This window comes from Harpia harpyja, chromosome 9 (genome assembly GCF_026419915.1).
Source record: "Harpia harpyja isolate bHarHar1 chromosome 9, bHarHar1 primary haplotype, whole genome shotgun sequence".
NCBI lineage: Eukaryota > Metazoa > Chordata > Aves > Accipitriformes > Accipitridae > Harpia > Harpia harpyja.
This window is the reverse complement of record NC_068948.1, coordinates 26,048,443-26,068,957: the sequence shown is the minus strand read 5'-3', so window position 1 is coordinate 26,068,957 and position 20,515 is coordinate 26,048,443. Positions and strand designations below refer to the sequence as shown.

The 20,515-nt window shown below is 41.2% G+C and overlaps 3 protein-coding genes across 5 annotated transcripts; all 3 read right to left on the bottom strand.

The window, feature by feature from the left end:
• Positions 1-5,032: 5,032 nt before the first annotated feature.
• LOC128145777 (feather keratin 1-like) lies at positions 5,033-7,580 on the bottom strand. Of its 3 annotated transcripts, none has more exons than XM_052796459.1 (3): positions 7,174-7,580; positions 6,100-6,334; positions 5,033-5,860 (listed from the first exon to the last, which is right to left on the bottom strand). In XM_052796459.1, exon 3 carries the CDS (start codon positions 5,837-5,839, stop codon positions 5,489-5,491), a length of 351 nt encoding a protein of 116 aa, XP_052652419.1. In that variant the 5' UTR covers positions 5,840-5,860; positions 6,100-6,334; positions 7,174-7,580; the 3' UTR covers positions 5,033-5,488. The 3 variants fall into 3 exon arrangements, with proteins under 3 accessions (XP_052652419.1, XP_052652418.1, XP_052652420.1); XM_052796458.1 differs by having other exon boundaries at positions 6,129-6,334; positions 7,174-7,578; XM_052796460.1 differs by lacking the exon at positions 6,100-6,334.
• Positions 7,581-12,083: 4,503 nt separating this feature from the next.
• Positions 12,084-12,413, bottom strand: LOC128146529 (feather keratin 1-like). Its single transcript, XM_052797959.1, has one exon. The coding sequence runs from the start codon at positions 12,411-12,413 to the stop codon at positions 12,084-12,086; it is 330 nt and encodes a 109-aa protein (XP_052653919.1).
• Positions 12,414-17,697: 5,284 nt separating this feature from the next.
• LOC128146563 (feather keratin 4-like) lies at positions 17,698-18,115 on the bottom strand. Its single transcript, XM_052797995.1, has one exon. The coding sequence runs from the start codon at positions 18,113-18,115 to the stop codon at positions 17,765-17,767; it is 351 nt and encodes a 116-aa protein (XP_052653955.1). The 3' UTR covers positions 17,698-17,764.
• Between the last annotated feature and the right edge of the window lie 2,400 nt (positions 18,116-20,515).

Genomic DNA, 20,515 nt, shown 5'->3' with positions numbered 1-20,515 from the left:
ATAGTGATGATAAAAAGAATCACAAGTCCTCTCCTGAAGGTAATCATATGTCAAGTTAACCTCCCTGGCTCAGTCTCCTCATCCCAGGAGTTGAAAGCTTTGGGATACTGCTCATTGGAATATTACAAAGAGTAGCAATCCCTTCACAGTCACTTATCCGGGATGAAATTGCACACTCAGGACTTAAATTAAAAGCTCTTGCTGTGACAGCAGGTGGTACTCCCATGGACCAGTGTGACCAAAATGCTAAAGAGCAGACAAATTTCCTAACCAAATTGAATTTAGACTCATCCACATTTTGGGAAGGTGTAGTCAGTATAATGGAACCAGGCATATTTAAAGGATGCAAACCAAAAAGATGAAAGAGACACCATGGATCGTGGTTTTCATCCAATGCCAAGATAAGTCCAGGCAATAAACATAAACAGTAAACAAAACAAATTCACTAGTGGGAACGCAGCCATATGCAAAGAAAAAAAATAAAAAAAAAAAAAGCAGGAACTAGTTAGTAAATGTGCAAGAATGTCTCAGATCCTCCAGGCAGCCTGAGAAAGCTATAAAAAGCTCTTGCTCTTCAGAGCCTTCCTGCCTCTTCCTTTATCCCTGTATGCACAGCAGATGTTACAATTCTGGTTTCAGCTTTAAAAAATTTGGTATTGAAATATATTTTCACTGACAGCTGTAGTAAATACTTAGTATCCTGCAAAAGCAGCCCATGTTATTCTTTCTTCTATGGGACCAACTTGTTCCAGCTATTCAGTGATAGACTTTAACAGAAGCAAGTTTATAAATTGAGAAAGAGAAGATACAGACAGTTCTTTTGTTCAGAGCATGTGTACTCTACTATGCACTGGTTTTTACGCTGCCATTTTATTGTCTAATACTATGCGTTATTGCACACATGCTGCCTGATTATGAAGACCCCAGTCTAACACTGTATAACATTTCCAAATGTCATGGTTTAACCCCAACCAGCAACCAAGCATCACGCAGACGCTCACTCAGTTCCCCCCCACCCAGTAGGATGGGGGAGAGAATCAGGGAAAAAAAAATGGTAAAACTCATGGGTTGAGATAAGAACAGTTTATTAGAACAGAAAGCAAGAAACTAATGATGATAATAATAACAATAATAAAATGAGAATAATAATAAAACAATTGGAACTTACAAAGCAAATGATGCACAACGCAATTGCTCACCACCCACTGACCGATGCCCAGTTAGTTCCCGAGCAGTGATCCCCCCCCCGGCCAACTCCTCCCAGTTTATAATGGGCATGATGTCATGTGGTATGGAATATCCCTTTGGCCAGTTTGGGTCAGCTGTCCTGGCTGTGTCCCCTCCCAAATTCTTGTGCCCCTCCAGCCTTCTTGCTGGCTGGGCCTGAGAAGCTGAGAAATCCTTGACTTAGTCTAAACATTACTTAGCAACAACTGAAAACATCAGTGTGTTATTCTTCTCATACTGAACCCAAAACATAGCACTATAACAGCTACTAGAAAGAAAATTAACTCTATCCCAGCCAAAACCAGGACACCACAGCAAACACAGTAACAACTTGAGAGGCAGCGCCTGAGCTTGTCTTGCCTAGAAAATTTTCTCTGTAACATGGCAATCTAGCTCATATTCTCCAGCAGTGAATAAAACACTTTCTGATTAACTACAAAACCAAACAGAGAAACCTTTTACTTTGGGACTGTGCTATCCTTGTTGCTATAATAAATTTTAACCCAAAGAAGGCAGTCTGGGACAGGAATGAAGGGGGGAAATGATGCTTGAGGACTGTTTTTGCTTTTTGTTTTGAAAAAGTGAGCTCCATACCAGACTTTTCTGCTACAATTTGTGAATGCTTGAAGGAAAGATCCCAACTTTGGAAAGAGTGTACATGCACACACAGGGGGGGAATGAGTGAGAGAGAAGAGGGGTTTGGATCGCTTAAAGAATCACCTCCACAACAGGGGTTACCTCTGTGGAGAGGTTTGGTGCAGTTGATTAGGAGAAAGCTTAACAGAGAATTGCAGAAGGGGATTGCAAGTGTAGGAAAATGTACTTTGTCATGAGAAATATCATTATCCGTCCACCTGAATATATTAAAGAAACCTTCACTGTAGTGCCTCAGCCGTAACTCTTTCCAGCCATATTGATACTGTGGAATTGTAACTTCTCTGCTGTGTTAGATATGCAGGTTGATGTCCATAAGAGAAAGCTATTTTGCAAAAATGGCAAATGAATGATGACTCCTTTGGAATGCATCCTCTTTGATCTGTGGTGGGTTGACCCTGGCTGGATGCCAGGTGCCCACCAAAGCTGTTCTATCACTCCCCCCTCCTCAGCTGGACAGGGAAGAGAAAATATAACAAAGGGCTTGTGGGTTGAGATAAGGACAGGAGAGATCACTCACCAATTACCATCAGGGGCAAAACAGACTCAGGTTGGGGAAAATTAACTCAATTTATTACAAATCAACCAGAGTAGGGTAATGAGAAATAAAACCAAATCTCAGAACACCTTCCTTCCACCCCTCCCTTCTTCCTGGGCACAACTTCACTCCTGGATTCTCTACCAACCCCCCCCCAGCAGCGCAGGGGGACGGGGAATAGGGTTTATGGTCAGTTCATCACACGTTATTTCTGCCGCTTCATCCTCCTCAGGGGCAGGACTCATCACACTCTTCCCCTGCTCCAGAGTGGGGTCCCTCCCACGGGACACAGTCCTCCATGAACTTCTCCAACGTGGGTCCTTCCCACGGGCTGCAGTTCTTCACGAAATGCTCCAGCATGGGTCCCTTCCATGGCGTGCAGTCCTTCAGGAGCACACTGCTCCAGCGTGGGTCCCCCAGGGGGTCACAAGTCCTGCCAGAAAACCTGCTCCATGGGCTCCTCTCTCCACAGATCCACAAGTCTTGCCAGCAAACCTGCTCTGTGGGCTTCTCTCTCCACAGATCCACAGGTCCTGCCAGGAGCCTGCTCCAGTGCGAGCTTCCCATGGGGTCACAGCCTCCTTCGGGCACCCACCTGCTCCGGCGTGGGGTCCTCCATGGGCTGCAGGTGGATATCTGCTCCACTGTGGACTTCCATGGGCTGCAGGGGGACAACCTGCCTCACCATGGTCTCCACCAGGGGCTGCAGGGGAATCTCTGCTCTGGCACCTGGAGCACCTCCTCCCCCTCCTTCTTCACTGACCTTGGTGTCTGCATAGTTGTTTCCCTTACATGTTCTCACTCTCTCTCCGGCTGCCATTTCTGTCTGTCCCACAACTTTTTTTTCTTCTTAAAAATGTTATCAGAGAGGTGTTACCACTATCGCTAATTGGCTCGGCTTTGGCCGGTGATGGGTGCGTCTTAGAGCCTGCTGGTGTTGGCTCTGTCAGACACACGGGAAGCTTCCAGCAGCTTCTTACAGAAGCCACCCCTGTAACCCCTCCTGCTACCAAAACCTTGCCACACAAAGCTAATACAGATCAAGCAATAGCTTCAGCTGAGATGGCAAAAAAATATATTACACGTTTAATTCAGACCAAGCTTCTGCTGTATTATAATATCAAACTACTAACTTTCCATTCTTTTCTGTTGTTTATTAAGAAAACCTGCTCTTTAAAATTATTAATTCTGTCACGGAACTGATGTATCTCCTTTAATTTAGCTCCACTAATGACTGTAGTCAATATAACTTTGTCAATATCTTTCCCTGGCTTTAAATACAGTTCAACGTCAGTCCGTACAGACACAGACAAGGACTCCAAGCAAGAAATTTCACAGATATCAGGCTGTGAGTTGTATGGCCTGACAGGACATTGAATCATCCAGAGCCTTTAGGTAGAGCTTTTCAAACCTTGTTCCTTCAGGGACAAAGCTCCCAGTCTCTAAACACCACCCTTATTACAACACAGACGATCAAGCTAGAACAAAGCAATGCCCAATAAAGTTCAGATCTACTAGACACAACAGATAGGAGTCAGTTTATAAAGACACACTAAGAAAGGTTTAGTAAGATCTTTTAATCTCTTTCTCCCAGACATGCTTCCCAGGCCAGCAAATTTCAAAGGCCAATTCCCTTGTAAAGACACCACATAGCCTTCTCTTCCTCCCTTCCAAGACTTACCAGGGCCTGATCTCAGTTGTCAAGAGGTGCTGCACCCATCAGAAAGCTCTGGGCTGCACTCAAAGGGCTTCACCAGCTTGCTGCCTCTCTCCCACAACCTCTGCCCTGAGCAAGTTCAGCTGTGCTCAGGAAAAGCATAGTCTCTCCCTTCTTTTAAAGCAGTCTTCCTAAGTATCACAGATAGGGTAAAGAAAGCCACAATCTTCTTCCAGGTTGCCCAGGTAATAGAACATATATCCTATTTGTGCAGCAAGCTGAGAACAGATGAGTGGAGGCAGCGCTTCAGAAAAAGGTTTATCCCTATAATTTCTAGTGTTCCTTATGCCCCTGTAGATTTTCCTGCTGCATCCCTCTGTCCTCTTTTCTACAAAGAAACTCTTGTCTATTATATCTACAGGATAAGGAGAAACAGTATTCCTCTCAGTGAGCTTTTCCCTGAAATTAGGCTATTCCAGTTCTCATTGAAGGGGAGTTAATGCTCCTTCTCAAATAAGCTTATTGCCCCTTTCTCATCCCTCTTCAGAGACATCCATCTCAAAACAAACATTTTCTCATAAAAGTTCAATATTAAAACAGTTAAAGGGCCTTTTTCCATCTTCATGGTACAGTAGGTAAAGGGTCTTTAAAGTGTAAACAGAAGCAGCTCCCTTACTTTAAGATTTCTTGCTTATTGAACAACAGGAGACACACCCATTGCAGGTGAACATCATCTCTTCCTAGCCTTTGATAAACTGTCTCAGGCTGAATTTACCATGTATAGACAAAAGAAAAACTTTTCCACAACTGAAATCTGACTCATTCTCCTTTGGCAATTAGCATGAAGTTATTTGCACAGTGTTTGCTGGAACTGATGACTTGCAAAGGGACCTGTTTCCCCACACACAAGCTGGAAAAGGGGCTGGGAGAAGAAAGAAGTACAGGCAGACTCGGTGTATGATGCAGCACAAATTTAATGAGGCTGAGGAATGGAAGGAAGCAATGTAAAGAGTAAGGAATACATTTCCATGGTCCACTAAGGACAGTACCCACTCATCCCTCTCACAATGATACACTCAGCAAATGAGATCTTCCTTCTTCATTGTTTAAGTGGACTGTACTAATTCAGTTATGCAGAACAATTTCTAATAATTACATATTTTACCTAGTCATTGTCAAATACAAAAAAAGCGTAAGAAAACAAGACATTTGATCAGAAATATAAAGCAAAGCATAACAAAAGTAAGACAAGCAAAGGCCTGCTTTTAGGAGATGCCAAGCACCCACAGCTCCATTAATTTCAAGTTGTGGGTGTCTAACATCGCATCTGAAAACCATGGCCATGAGCTCAGTCTTGCATCGGGTTTTGCTTCAGCATTCCTGGTCATTTCTTCCTGCTTGCTCCTCACGCTTTAGCACGGCCCATAGAAGCCACCGCGGTAAGTGTTGTAGCGACGGTAGGGCCGGCTGTACCCACTGCCCAGGCCTGGATAGCCAAAGCTCCCAAATCCTAAGGAGCTGCCAGAGGAGATGGGCACTCCCCCAGCACTAAGTGCGCTCCCAACAGCCGCGGATGCTGAGGATCCCACAGCGGTGTTCTGGGGGAAGGAGCTGAGGATGGGTCCAGGCAGGGTCACCACCACGGGAGAGGGCTGGATCACCACTGTGGAGTCCTGGCACTGCCTGACACAGGGCTCGTTGCAGCTATTTGCCAGTGGGGTTGGGCCACAGGGGGTGGGAGGACACAAGTCGTAGCAAGACATGTCTGTGGGGTGGAGGTAAATCTGAAACACAAAAAAAAGAAATAAATGCAATACAAGAATTTAAATAAAACTCTATTAGTACACCTGAAATTCTCTGATAAGAGGAGTGTATAACAAACTAACAAGAGGTTCCATGGGGAGAAAGATGGCATTTTTCACCAGATCCAGAGGAAGTACTTTGAAAACAGGGTTGATCTTGCATTTTCCTTAAGGAGATTGCTAGGGAAGGCAGCACTGGTGCATCTCAGTCGGTAACTTACCCTGAAGCCTCTGTGGTTATTCAACTCACCCAGGAACCAGGGTACATGCTGGTGCTGAAAGCCTCTTCATTCACATTGCAGAGGGTGCCCTAACCACATGGTCATAACACTACCCTAGGAAAAGGCACTTTCAACACTTCCCCTTGCAGCTGTGGCTGCACACATGAAAACTATTAGGGCTTTGTATGTCCTAGAGAAATGGAGGTTGACTCTGTAGCCTTCAGATGAAGGTGCTCTGCTGGAAAAGGTAAGACTTAGGTTGTTATTCCTGATCCAAGGCTTGCCTCTTTGCTAAACAGTCAATGGTGACAAACATCCTACCTAATGCTAATATAGCAAATAACCTTTCCGATTTCATTCCTATTGCTTCCTCTCACACATGCTCCATCTTGGAGGTCCCTTCTCCCAGTTTTAGTAAGTGGAAAATAGAAGCTTAAGCACTTAAAATCTGTTTAATAAGAAATGGAAGGACAGGTAGCTGAATTCAGGAACACTTCTATTTTTGTGTATTGCTATTAATATTAAAATCATCATCAGATCTCAGAAGCTACAATGCAAATCTGTCCACAGGTGTTTGGAGGATGGAGAAGCAACTGGCTGAAGGTCACTCCTTGCCTGCAGAAGAACTACAAATTGAGTTTCAAAGGCAGGCAGGCATGGACTGATGTTTGCGTTCTACGTGGAGAGCTAGTGACCCAGGACTGCCTGTATTGGCCAGTATCCTTGTGTCCTTCCAATCTTCCGGCCTTGGCTGAATATTCCACAGGCCAGCACACTACTCTGAACAGACCCAAGAATTCACTACAGGTATTTTATGTTCAGCTGCAGGACCTGAAAACTTGTTTGGATCCCAAAGTTGAATAGACAGACCTAACAGGCTAACTTGTGGCTAACTGCCCCATTCAATGATTTTTATAACTGACCACCAACAGAAAACTTCCCCTTTCATAAGAAAACCCCGTTGTCCCTCAGAGAAAAAAGCTGAATGTACTACAACATTAGTGAGGAAAAGCTACAAAGTCATCAAGGCAACAGCTCAACATATAAAGAGAGAATAGGTGGGTTTGTACTTACCTTATTCACCAAGGCAAAGAAGGCAAGAGAAATGGATGGAAGAGCCTTGAGTTGTGCAGGTTTTTATACTGAGTCCCAAGTTGCCCAACAACTTGGGACATTCTTTGTGCATGAAATTATTTATGAGCCACTACTGATTACATGGGGTTTTGCCTCAGTATTTGTGTTTATTACTGCTTCACTTCCTTATCTTGTGGCATGTATATCTGACCACAAGTTTCTTTCATCTTAAAATATTCTGGGCCTGCTTAATTTCTGGGAACACTGGAGTGATTAATTCAGAAGAATTTATTCTGCCTTCAAAACCCTTTTGGATCTGCCTGGTGTCATTAAAGGAGATTAAGCATAATTTACATAATGCAGTCCCTTGCACCCTCCTCTGCAAGGTAAATGCTGTTGGAAATCATGAAGAATTTCAGCTTTTGGTAGGCAATCCATGAGCACTTGTAGTTTGGGGATTCAAGCTGCTTTTAAGGAAAAGAGAAGAGAGACTGATTTTTTCAGAAAATGGCCAGGAATGCACACACAATTTTCACCGAACTCCAGTCCCAAAATGAGAGAAAAAGCACAAATACTGTTAAAAGGGAAGGACACTGAAGAACCCTGTGAGAGTTGGGAGGAACTGAAAAGTGTTAGGGCTGTCTACAAAGGCCAAGTTATAACTCGAAAAACACTTAAGATACTGCTTCTTTGACATGGAAGAAGAAACAAAAAAAAAGAATATTAGAAGTCCAGTCTAAAAAGATAATATCAAATGATAGCACTTCTGTGGAAGTCTGAAGGACAAATCTTATTAATACAGGATCTTTCCTGGCTGTCTCTAATTCTGGGCCTGATCTCTTAGGACCTCTTTATCTAAAGAATCCACAAATCTACTTTTATTCTTGTCTTGGACCTCAAAACATCAGCAACTGGTTTTTAGGTTAACTTCCACGTGTATAAATATGTTGCATTGCTTGGTGACTTTTGTTCTCAAGGAAGAGTTCTGCAAAGATAAGGTTTTGCAAAACTCAGCTGTGGAGGCAGAAGAAGTCACATACAAGAATCCTTCCTTTCCTGTCCCTGCAGTGTCTGGTACAGATGTGTTATAGACCAATGGTAGCCAGTTGGAGAAGAGTCAAAAGTATATCAAGTGTCAATAATTTCTTCACTTGCAGTCCATTTTTCTGTCACTTTACAGCAGTCTTTGGACTGTCCAATGAAATTGAACTTCATCTATAGGTGGGGCTTACAGGATAAATAGTCAAGGGGTAAAATACATAAGTAATCCTAGACACAGAGATTAGTACTGAGGGTTTTGCTCTCCTAGCACTTTAACTACTGAGACATGTAAATCATCTCTAAATTATGAGTGTCTTTGTGAAGATCCCCTGGGAACAGAAACTTGTTTGGCTTGGTCACAGGTTCCTGAGAACTTCAAAGTTTATCAGAAGCTTTTATTAAAGTGCTAGGCATGCAAAGTATCACATTATGTGCAAATTTAAGATACATGACCCATATTTGAATTCTCATATCACTTCTGTAATAACATATTATTAAGATTTGGGAGTGCAGGTCAGTCATTGGGTTCTAAAATTTATGTCATTGTTCCTGGCTGCAGGAATTACAGCTATTTTAATTAAAAAATAGCTCAAGATTTGGTTTAAGCTATCTTGTATTTCAAGGAGATTCTCAAACAAATTGCCCTAGCCTTATTTAGCTTCCCCTCCCTGTCCATTCCTCAGTACTTCTCCATATTCTAAGGGATTAGCAGGCTTTTTCAAAAATAGTTTCCTCTATAGCAGCTGGTACCTAGCAGCTATTTGAGGAATTAATTTGCATAACAGTATCCATAGATTATTTTCATCAATTTTTTTAATTCTTCTTTCATCCAAGCTCATCTTGGAAAACACAAAATACTTCTAAAATCAGACTATGAGTTAAAAAAAGAAAAAAATCCGGCAACATATTCAGAGATGTCTACAGCCTTCTTTGAAAATAATTACAATAATTATTGTTCTAACTCCAGCCACTTTATTGTACAGCCAGAATGACTTTATGGCCTGATCTTTGAAATGAATTAAAGTGAGTGAAACAGAAGGTCACAGCTTTTTTTGTATAATCATGGACAGACCTATATACTCAGATTATAATTAAAACTTCTTGCCTGGTGTGAGAACATTCTCCTGAGACACCTGTGAGTGACTAAATGTCTGGAAAAAAAATTGTTAATCAAAATGGAACTGGAAGCTTCCTCACAGCAATCTCTACATAATGGCTCCAGACACAAAGGTGACCCCAAAATCTGTGCACGGAGAAGCAGACACACAGAAAATGGAAGTTTTCCTGGTAAGAAGAGTGCCCTCTACAAGAAATATTGAATTGTAATTAATTAGCTCATCATAAAGAAATGGATGCCTCAAAGACTTTGAGCAGTTGAACAAATCTGTAAAAGTTCTAGCAACTCAGAGCCCTCCTATGCCATTCCCTTTTCTCATCATTCACAACAGCTCTGATAGCCTTTGCTTTTATCTCAGACCTCATTCTTAGTTAATTGTACTAAAATAGGTGCTTATTGACAGCATTAGCAACAACCTTCATATCCTACACAGCCATTTGAAGTTTGAACAATAATCTAGCACACCTGGTTCCAGGTCACTGAGAGTGAACTCTGCTAATGCCCTCACAGTATTAGCAATTTCTGGCTTATTGCTTAAAACAGAAGATGTACCTATAGCTTAAGGTTGTTTAGTTCAGACAGGATGCTTCTGCATGGCATTCCTGTTTCTATTGCAACCCACCACTCATTATTTGCTGGAATTTGTTGTTTAGCCCAGGCAGGTGAATAGTACATGCTGTATGTGTAATCTGAGTTGCCTTTTGGTGTAGGTAGAGCCTCTGACTTGAGCTTCACAACATCAGGTTCTGCTGCTCAAATAGCTCCCCTGAAGGCAAAGGTGTTCAAATATAGGTAGATATGTAGTCCTCAAAGTTCATACCTTAACATAGCTATTTTCATTGTTAATGTTATTCAAATACTGTTATGAAGAACTTTAAAATGGCTAAAGTTTGAGGTTTGGGTTTGCATCTTACTGTGGTCTAATAAGCTTAAAGAATTTATGTTACAATTTCCCTTTCTGTAAAAAAATAAATGTAACTGACTACTGCATACAGATCTGTGGAGTATTTCTGCAAAGAGCCAGGTGTAGTGTGGTTGTTATGCTGGAATTCAATGGGGAACAGTAGAAGAAAACAACAACAAAAACTAATTTACGCTGGAGGGAAGAAATTATTTACTCACCAGAACCTCTGCAAAACACCACACCCAAAATGGGTGGGCTTTAGTTATTTTTCAGATATGTTTGAATCATTTTTCAAATGCAGATTTTAATTGTATTTCAGATTGTAAGGGTGCAATTAGTATTTCTTTACCTATGGCCCTATGTTTCATATCCACCTTCCTTGCAGAGCGGTGTCTTGGTGCCACCAAGACTGATGAATATGTCCTTGTAATCAATCACCTCAGAGCAAGGGGTTGCCTGTAATCATTGGTATAAACCCGTTTCACAAGGCATCATTTCTTTCTGCCAAGGGTCACATGAGATATCACTCACCCACATTTTGCTGCAATTACATGCCACGTCCCTGATTTTACATTTATTTCCTTTAGCCATTTAGGAAGGAAAAGATCACAGCCTACTTGTTTGGAGCTGGAGACCCAGGACTAACACACATTCATTTAAAGCCTTTCCATCCTGGTAAGAAGAAAAGGGTTTTCATACTCAAAATAAACTTTGAAATTACAGACTTTTGCGTGGGGTGAAAATTCAGCCTGACATTTAACTCCACAGATGCCTGTGACCACTGAGCGTACACAAGTACCTCTGCTAAACCCAACTATTTCAGCACCAGCCCATGAAGATCCACACAGAAGCACCAGGAGCTCTATTTACAACATGAGTTACAAATCTACATTTAAGTAGCCTTAGATAGGTTGGCATTAACTACAAAAAAATACACAATATAATTTGCAGGGGGAGCAGGTCTCCTCTTAGAGCATTCCCCCCAAACTCCCTATGGTCTTTTCTCTTTGGGGTCCCACTTTGCTCAGACAATGGCCGTCAGAAACACTTTCTGATGAACAAGAGGAACTTGATAACAAGTAGTTTAAGTGGATGGCCTTACCTCTGATGAAAGCCAGACTTGGGGAAGGAAATGTAGCAAATCTATAGTACTTGTAGACAAAGTATCTACTCTGTATATAGTATCCACTTTGCTACAATGTATCTAATTTATTTCCACAAAAGGCCTCTACTTTGTTACAAAATCCTCTACCTTATATATACATTGTTCCCAACGTTTCCTGGCTGTAAAATGATTTCTTGGCATAGAGGTCATCAGCTAAATCCTTACTTCTAGTCAACATGAAAAAGTAGTTTTCAATTAATAAAATGGAGGAACAGTAAGAAATTTTACAAAAAGTGAGCTGGTAAAAGTTTTTCAAACAAACACCAGGAGACTTGGACTGTGATGCAGCATAACTTTAATGAGACCAAAAAGTAGAATAAAAAAGTACAAAGTATAAGTATATATTTCTAGGATTCAGTAAGACAACAGCTAATATGTCTTTTCATCCTGGGTTTCTTTTCTCAGTGCTGCTGTGAACTGAGACAATAAAGTCCCATCTACAGCAATAGAAAAAAATATGATTCATCATAAGTATGAAGTATTCAAAGAATAAGACAAGCAAAGGCCTGATTTTAGGAGATGCCAAGCACTCACAGCTCCATTAACTTCAGGTGGAGTTGTGGGTGTCTAACATCGCTTCTGAAAACCATGGCCATGAGCTTAGTCTTGCGTCGGGTTTTGCTTCAGCATTCCTGGTCATTTCTTCCTGCTTGCTCCTCATGCTTTAGCACGGCTTACTAAAGCTACTGGTAGGTGTTGTAGCGATGGTAGGGCCAGCTGTACCCACTGCCCAGGCCTGGATAGCCAAAGCTCCCAAATCCTAAGGAGCTGCCAGAGGAGATGGGCACTGCCTCAGCACTGAGAATGCTCCCAACAGCCGCGGATGCTGAGGATCCCACAGCGGTGTTCTGGGGGAAGGAGCTGAGGATGGGTCCAGGCAGGGTCACCACCGCAGGGGAGGGCTGGATCACCACTGTGGAGTCCTGGCACTGCCTGACACAGGGCTTGTTGCAGCTATTTGCCAGTGGGGTTGGGCCACAGGGAGTGGGAGGACACAGGTCATAGGAAGACATGTGTGTAGGGAAGGTGTTGTGGTTTAACCCCAGCCAGCAACTAAACACCACGCAGCCGCTCACTCACTCCCCCCCACCCAGTGGGATGGGGGAGAAAATCGGGAAAAGAAGCAAAACCCGTGGGTTGAGATAAGAACAGTTTAATAGAACAGAAAAGAAGAAACTAATAATGATAATGATAACACTAATAAAATGACAACAGCAATAATGAAAGGATTGGAATGTACAAATGATGCGCAGTGCAATTGCTCACCACCCGCCGACCGACACCCAGCCAGTCCCCGAGCGGCGAATCCCTGCCCCCCCACTTCCCCGTTCCTATACTGGATGGGACGTCACATGGTATGGAATACCCCGTTGGCCAATTTGGGTCAGGTGCCCTGGCTGTGTCCTGTGCCAACTTCTTGTGCCCCTCCAGCTTTCTCACTGGCTGGGCATGAGAAGCTGAAAAATCCTTGACATTAGTCTAAACACTACTGAGCAACAACTGAAAACATCAGTGTTATCAACATTCTTCGCTCTGAACTCAAAACATAGCACTGTACCAGCTACTAGGAAGACAGTTAACTCTATCCCAGCTGAAACCAGGACAGAAGGGAAGACTGAAATACAGGGAACAAAGTAAATGCAATATAAAAGCTGTATTAAGTTTATAAAAGTCAGGTAAGAGGATAACATATGTGAAAGTACCTAGAGAAGGTGGTCAGAGAGGTAATCACTTATTAGATCAAAATAGTAGGCAGTCTGAAAATAGCATAGAGGTTTCTCTTATTTTTATAAGCCTGCTGGAAGATGTCTCAGCTCTGTGGCTGGCCTCTGAACTGTGGTGCCAGTCATGGTAAAGTTTGCCCTAACCCTTGCCAGCAAAAGCATTTCCCATTCATTGGTAGTTTCCCTCTGCACTGTCTCTCTGGAGAAGGTGCAATTGTGACTGTACTAGGACATGGAGAACAGCAGTTGGAGCTCTCATCAGGCATGGAAAGTGACCCCGACCTGAACATCAACACATAACTGGATTTAGTGCCTTAACGCTAGAACTTAGTCCCTAATAGCCCAGTCAGCAGCATTTGCAGAAGTATAGAAAGTGTTTGAGAAGCTTCCTTTGCTCGCAGATGTTGTATGACCAGAACAGGCAAACCTGGAGTGTGAAGAAGGATTATTTTCCTGATCAGAAGTTTCTGCCTTGATTTGAATTCAATGTATTTGAGTCTGCTGGCATCCCTGCTCCTCTGCCTGTGGAAAAGAGGACTTGGGGATAAACCCTGGAACTCAGCACAATTTTTTTTTTTTTTTCGCTAGTCCCAGTTCCTCAAGATGAGAATGTATTTCCAACCAGGTTCATTGGCTAGCTACTCCCTTAGAACTGATCTCTAAAACGGAGCATGAAGCTGCTTGTTTTGAGAAACAATATTGCCAGTATCCTCTAAGTCCTGTCTCATTACACCCTGCTTCACAAGTAAATAAAGCCTTTCATTTTGATAGAAGTAAGCCTTTCTAATTTTCTTTCCCTAAAGGAAAAAAGCTAGCAATATTTATAAAGAATTAAGAATAACACCCCCCCAAAAAAAACCAACTCCAACAAACAAACAAACAAAAAACAAAAAAAACAAAAAAAACCCAAAACAAAACAAAACAAAAAAACAACAAAAAAGGCAAGCAGCCTTCAAAGTAACAGCTTAGCATTTAAAAAGACACTGGGCAGATTCAGACTTACCTGTTCACCCGGGCGAATAAGGCAAGAGAAGTGGATGGAAAAGTCTTGTGTTGTATAGGGTTTTATACTATGTTCCAGACTGCCTGCAGACCAGAGACATATATTATGCATGAAATTACTTAATGATCCATACTTTTGCATGTAAAATCCACCAAACTGATCAACTCCTTTTTTTTTTTCTTTCAAAATCTCGTTTAGTATTGCTCTATTTTTTCCCCTCCCCTTATTACATTCACATTCCAGTATAGACAAAGCTTTCATGTTCATCAATGTGCACCCGCTTAATTGCTTGGAAGGCTGTGGTGATTTGTTTGAATTACAACAGTAATTACATTGCCTCCTAAGGCCAATGTACATTTTATGTTTCATTTTAGTCATCAAGACACTGCTTAAGGGGAGTGTATGTGATGCATAGTCCTTATTCAAGACTTCACTCCTTTAGGTGAATAATCATTTAGCTCTGAGGTGGGGACCCGGGCTCAAATCACAAGCATTTTCATTTCAAGGACTCAGCTTTACCACAAGACAAGGTGTGTAATAGGTATTCTCAAAGTTTGCATTCCGCACTATTTCAATCCCACACAAACATACAGCTGAGAAGAGGACCAAATTTCCACGAGTATTGCAAAGGTTAAAGAAAATTAAGACTAGTGAGAGTTGCTGGCCAGAGACAGTAAAACACATTCTAAAACTGCTTGGGCTAACCCACAGTTTTCCCAGTTTGTATGAATTCAGCTAATACAAACACATACAAGACTGCATTTCTTTACCCAATCATAAATTTTTACTTCATTTTCCACAGCAAAGTTAAACAATCACACTTTTAATGAAAGAGCTTGATTACTTGATCTTATATTTCACGACATTTATTAACTGCCTCTAATTCTCAATATGATTTCTTTGCAGTCTCTCATCTGAGGAATCACCATTATTCCTACCTGAAATCCCAGTAAGGCACTGGGATGTGCAGCAATTTTCACATAAAATTAAGTACAAATATGCATTTTAAAGATTGCTTTCAAGTACTGATTCTTAGAGGTAGTGTTCTGCTGGAGCCGAACTATGGCGTCAATAGAAGTTACTCCCAGCACTTCTCCATTACATTTATCTTTACATGATTTTTTTGTCTCTGCAGCCTGCAGTGGCCTGCCCTGGCTGTACTCCAACCTGATGGAAATACTTGCACAGATGGAAGTATGCAAAAAGCAGGGATCAGGTCTCTCCTCTTAGCACCACTGTCCCTCAGCAAGAGATGTGAATTAACTCTAAATGAAGAGTGTCTTTATACATAGGTTGGTCTTGTCCTTCAGAAGAACAAAGGACTTCAAAGTTCAGAACAGCTTTTCACTAATGGCTCAAACATGCAAAGTTTCATGCTACCTCATGTTCAAGGTACGTGACAAGATCTCAATGCTCACATCACCTGGCTAATAACCTAATTTCAAAGTATGTGAGTCAAGATCACTCAAAGGACTTCACAAACTAATTCAAGGTAAACACCTTCAGAAACTTTAATTATTTTATTAAGATTTTTCATAATTGATTTAAAAAAATAAAGCCAAATCTTCATCTTCTGTAAAATCCTATAACTCTACATATTTTAATGATTCTCCACAAGAAAATTCTCCTTTCCTTTTCTATAAAAGGAGAGGGTCTTTTTCTTCCCTTTCCTCAAAATCTCTACTATCCAATGTACTACCTGTTGTCTTTTTATATGTTTAAAAAAAATTATTTCCTTATACTAGGTGAAAGCAGTCACTCACCTGGAGAATTCATTTCCCTTTCATCTGTAAAATGAGACAGTCAAGGAATGCTAACTTTTCCTCATTCTTCCCTCTAGGGACATAAACAGTTTTCCTCGGAGGGTATATAATATTTTAGAAAAAGACTTATTAACAGCGTGGAAATGTTTTCATTTATATTCTGCCAGTTTAGTCTCATTAGCACCTAGAGTTCACCCAAAAGGTTGAGAGCCTTTGGATCTTGCTTTTTGGGATTGTTAAGGCTGGTGAACCAGGACATAACAGCTCTCACTTATGGATCAGTTATGGAGTTTCACATTCCACACACTCAATTAAAACCCTCTGTGTAACAAGAATGCTCCCATGACAGGCTGGTGAACTACCAAATTGCCAAAGAGCTGACAAATTACTTACATGAATTGAAATTTGTATCATCTTTATGTTGACTTCAGAAGCTTGAGTATACTAGTGCAAGGCATTCAAATGATCCACAGGTCTCTGAGATGAAAGAAGCTTTGAGGAATGCTTTTCATCTGATGCCAGGGTGAGATTAGATTGGTACATAAGCCATAAGCAATTTAACTACTGGGAACAATTTAACCAGCTGCAACAGAGTTTATACAACTGGAATTATTTGAATGCCTCAAACCTTCCCAAACATGAGAATCTCTTCAATTTTTCCCTCAAATCTATTGTTTTAGTAGCAAATCTGGTTTAAATCTCAGGTCCTTACTTTTAGCAAAAACAATTTACTTGCAAGGGTTTCTAAAGGTTTTAATGCCTACAAGTGTCCTATATTTATTTTATGTTAGCATGCTTCATGCCTTGACATGAGGTTTTTGTTAGAATTCTGTAGGGCTGCAGCCGGGACAGTAAAGACAGCCAGGCTTTTATAAGGAGCCCTAAAATACACAGTACTTATGTAATAAATAGCAAGTAAATAGATCAAACAGGTTTGCTCTCTGTCACAAAATCTATGTGTATACCTCCTTTGAGACTTCTGCTGCCATTCATCTTTTACTTCACAAATCCAAGCATTCAAGAAGAGATTTGATGGTAAAAGAATGTAAACCTTTCTTTGCACCCTGCAGCTCCAGGTCAGAGTTATTGAGAATGTGAATCACAACAGGATTCCTTAAAACAAATATCATTATATGCTAGATTAGATTCCCTGCCATTCTGTTCGATCATAAAACACCTCCAGCCTTGAGAATAATTTCTTGGCAGAGATGCAGAAAGCCAAATATTATGATAAGTCAGTGTGGAATCAATAAGCATTTCAGCTGCAAAATTAAATATTTTCTTGATCTTGAGCTCTAAACACCCATTCTTCTCCACTTATTAGCAGCCCAACAAGTATTCATATCATGTCTCTGCCTGGTAGTGATATCTACACCGTGCTGAATTTCACCCAGGAAAACGTTTCAAAATAAGATAGGAGGGGAAGAAAGAAATAACAAAAGACTGGAGATGTGATAAAAGCATAACTTTAACAATACCAAAGAGTGGATTAAAATGCTGCAAAGCAACAGGTTTCAATATGGGAAGAATGGCATATGTCATGGTGATGTATTCCACAGACAGAGCCCTTCTTTCAGTGTAGCATTGCACCTCGACAATCAAGTCCCATCTACTGTCTAAATTATAAGTTTTACACCAGGTAGTATCAAATACAGTGATGCACAGCAGAACTACATACTTGATTAGAAATACAAAGTAGTATAACAAGAGTAGGGGCCTCCTTTTAAAGAATGACCAAATCCCACAGCTCCATTAACTTCAGGTGGAGTTGTGGGTATCTAACATCACTTCTGAAAACCATGGCCATGAGCCAAGTCCTGCATCAGTTGTGCTTCAGCATTTCTGGTCATTTCTTCCTGCTTGCTCCTCATGCTTTAGCACAGCCCATAGAAACCACTGCGGTAGGTGTTGTAGCAATGGTAGGGCCGGCTATAGCCACTGCCCAGGACTGGATAGCCAAAGCTCCCAAATCCCAAGGAGCTGCCAGAGGAGATGGGCACTGCCTCAGCACTGAGAATGCTCCCAACAGCTGCAGATGCTGAGGATCCCACAGCGGTGTTCTGGGGGAAGGAGCTGAGGATGGGTCCAGGCAGGGTCACCACCACGGGAGAGGGCTGGATCACCACCCGGGAGTCCTGGCACTGCCTGACACAGGGCTCGTTGCAGCTATTTGCCAGGAGGATTGGGCTGCAGGAGGTGGAAGGACACTGCTCATAGCAGGACATGTCTGTGGGATGGAGGCAAATCTGAAATACAGAACCAGAAGTGAATGCAGTGTAGGAGTCATACTGCACTTACATTTACTCAGCTCAGGTATCAGAAGAACAGGACCTTTCTAGGGATCCTTTCAGGAGTTGAGTGGGGAGTGAGTTGAGAAGGAAACTTAACTTTAATTCTTAAATATGCTACAAGAAGGTGGAGGCTGAAATAATTCTCTCTCACTTGTTGGTGATCCAGTGGAATAGCTGGCAGCAGAACAAAAGGACACATACATGTATCCTTACTTCAATTTTAGTACTTTGATTGGCTGTATGTCTGGAAAGACACTACAGAGATCCAGCCCCAGGTATTCAGAGCATTGTAGAAATAGTAATTATGAGTAATACCTAGCCACAATGTACTTATGTATAGAGTTCAATAGACATCTGGAAAATGAAATGAAGAATTATTTTCCAGGTTCCAACTTTGCCTATGTAGAAGTACAAATTTCAGTATCATCAAGCATACTTGAAGCTGAGGTCTTTGGAAATCTTTCCCAGACAACTTGTCCACAGATGTGCCTTCTATGAGAAAGCCAGGGGTTCCCTGCGTACTCCCTGTGTCTGGTTCCAACACACCAATAAACACAAAGTTCACTGTTTCCTATGCCCACCTCAGTCTGTTGGGTGCTCAGCTCTCCTCTGTTTTTGCTATTCTTTCCCCTTGCCCTCACAGTCCCTGAAACCATTTCTCTAAACTTGCAGGAGATGTCATTGCACCCTATAACATAATTTCAAAGCTTGGCAACTGTAAGACACCAGGTAGAACTTTTTGATGCTATCATATTGAAGTCCATGTTGATTACTATAGCAGAAGGTTGAGGATATGTGATTAGAGCCAATATCCTTGCTGAACTCAGTATGACTAATCCTTCTAATCTCAGTATGCAGCTTCATTTTGTCTTCATTTAGACAGTGGTATTTAGAGCTCAAAAGCTTGTGGTTTGATGTAATTGATTTTTAACACCCACAAACCTTTGCTTTAAACCTTCCTAGCTTTCTCGCTCTCCGCTATTTCTTTTAGTATCTGGTTCATTTTACCCTCTTGTTTCTCACTGTGTCCAGTAGTAGATTCATCATAACAAAAATGGGAACACTGAAAAAGCCTCCCATGGAATAAACAGCAAAGAAAAGGATTTTTCTGGATGACATTTCTGAAGATAAATGCATCCACATCCTCTACAAACACTGCTGTTTTCATATCAACCCAATTGAAAGTTCAGGCATTACAGGTGATGGATGAGACCCTTAAAGATATAAAATGCACATTTCTACTTGAAAGATGACTGTGCACATAGATCTCTCTAATCATAGAATCAGAGAATAGTTTGAGTTGGAAGGGACCTTTAAAGATCACCTAGTTCCAACCCCCTTGCACAGGTATTCTACCAATTCAGTTTGTTAATCTTTATTATTATTATTAGGCTTTTCCAAGTCACTTAACATGTCTGAAAGCCCACATTTGAATAAATTTATATCACCATTTCAAGGATCCATATGGCCAAGTCGGGACTCCAGAAATATCTGCAATTCTAACAGCAAAATAAAAATTTTAAAGAGAAAAAGTTTTTCTCCCAACCATCCAGCAACTACCAGAATACTGTGGAGAAAAAAAAGAACAGCAATCAAATTGTTATGAAGGCAAGAATTCAGCAAATAGGAAAAGAGAAGTAGATTTGAATTAACCTTGTTCAGAAAAGAGGAAAAAGGTAAGAGAAGTGGTAGGAAGGACCTTAAGTTGAGTTAGCTTTTATACTGCATCTCGGATGGCCTGAGGACCACAGACATCCTTTGTGCATGAAATTATTTACCAGCAAGTATGTCCTGAATGCAAAACGCTTCCAACTGATTAAATGTCTTTTCCTTACTGTTTATTACTTTGTTTTCCTTTCCTTATATTCTGACATACACATTCCATCATACAAGCTTCTCTCATCTTCTGGTATTATGGACCAAATTTATTCCAGTGCCACCTTTCAGTCACAACAAAATTTATGCTCCAGTATATGTTTCACTTTAGTCATAAGGAAAAGTATTAAGAAGAATTTATAGAATACATAATTCATCATTCAAAGGTATTCCTTTATTAAGAATGTGAGTGTAAATCCTTAATAAATTCTGGTCTCCACCAATGTTTACAAAGCTCTGACTCCAGCCAAGCATAAGAACAATCTAGACTGAACTTAACGTGTTTTGTGAAGGCCCTGCAAAAAAGCACAAGCGTATGCACACCTGAAATCCCACAGAATCCAATGAGAAAGAATCAGAGCCCTGTGTAAAATTCAGAGAAAAATACTATTATATCATATCAAATTTGGATAGTATTACCCTATTACACTTTGGTAACACAGCTGCTAGCACACAGGG

Excerpts from the sequence above, each read along its gene's own strand:
- LOC128146529 (XM_052797959.1), bottom strand. The coding sequence starts at position 12,413 with ATGTCTTCCTATGACCTGTGTCCTCCCACTCCCTGTGGCCCAACCCCA.
- LOC128146563 (XM_052797995.1), bottom strand. The coding sequence starts at position 18,115 with ATGTCCTGCTATGAGCAGTGTCCTTCCACCTCCTGCAGCCCAATCCTC.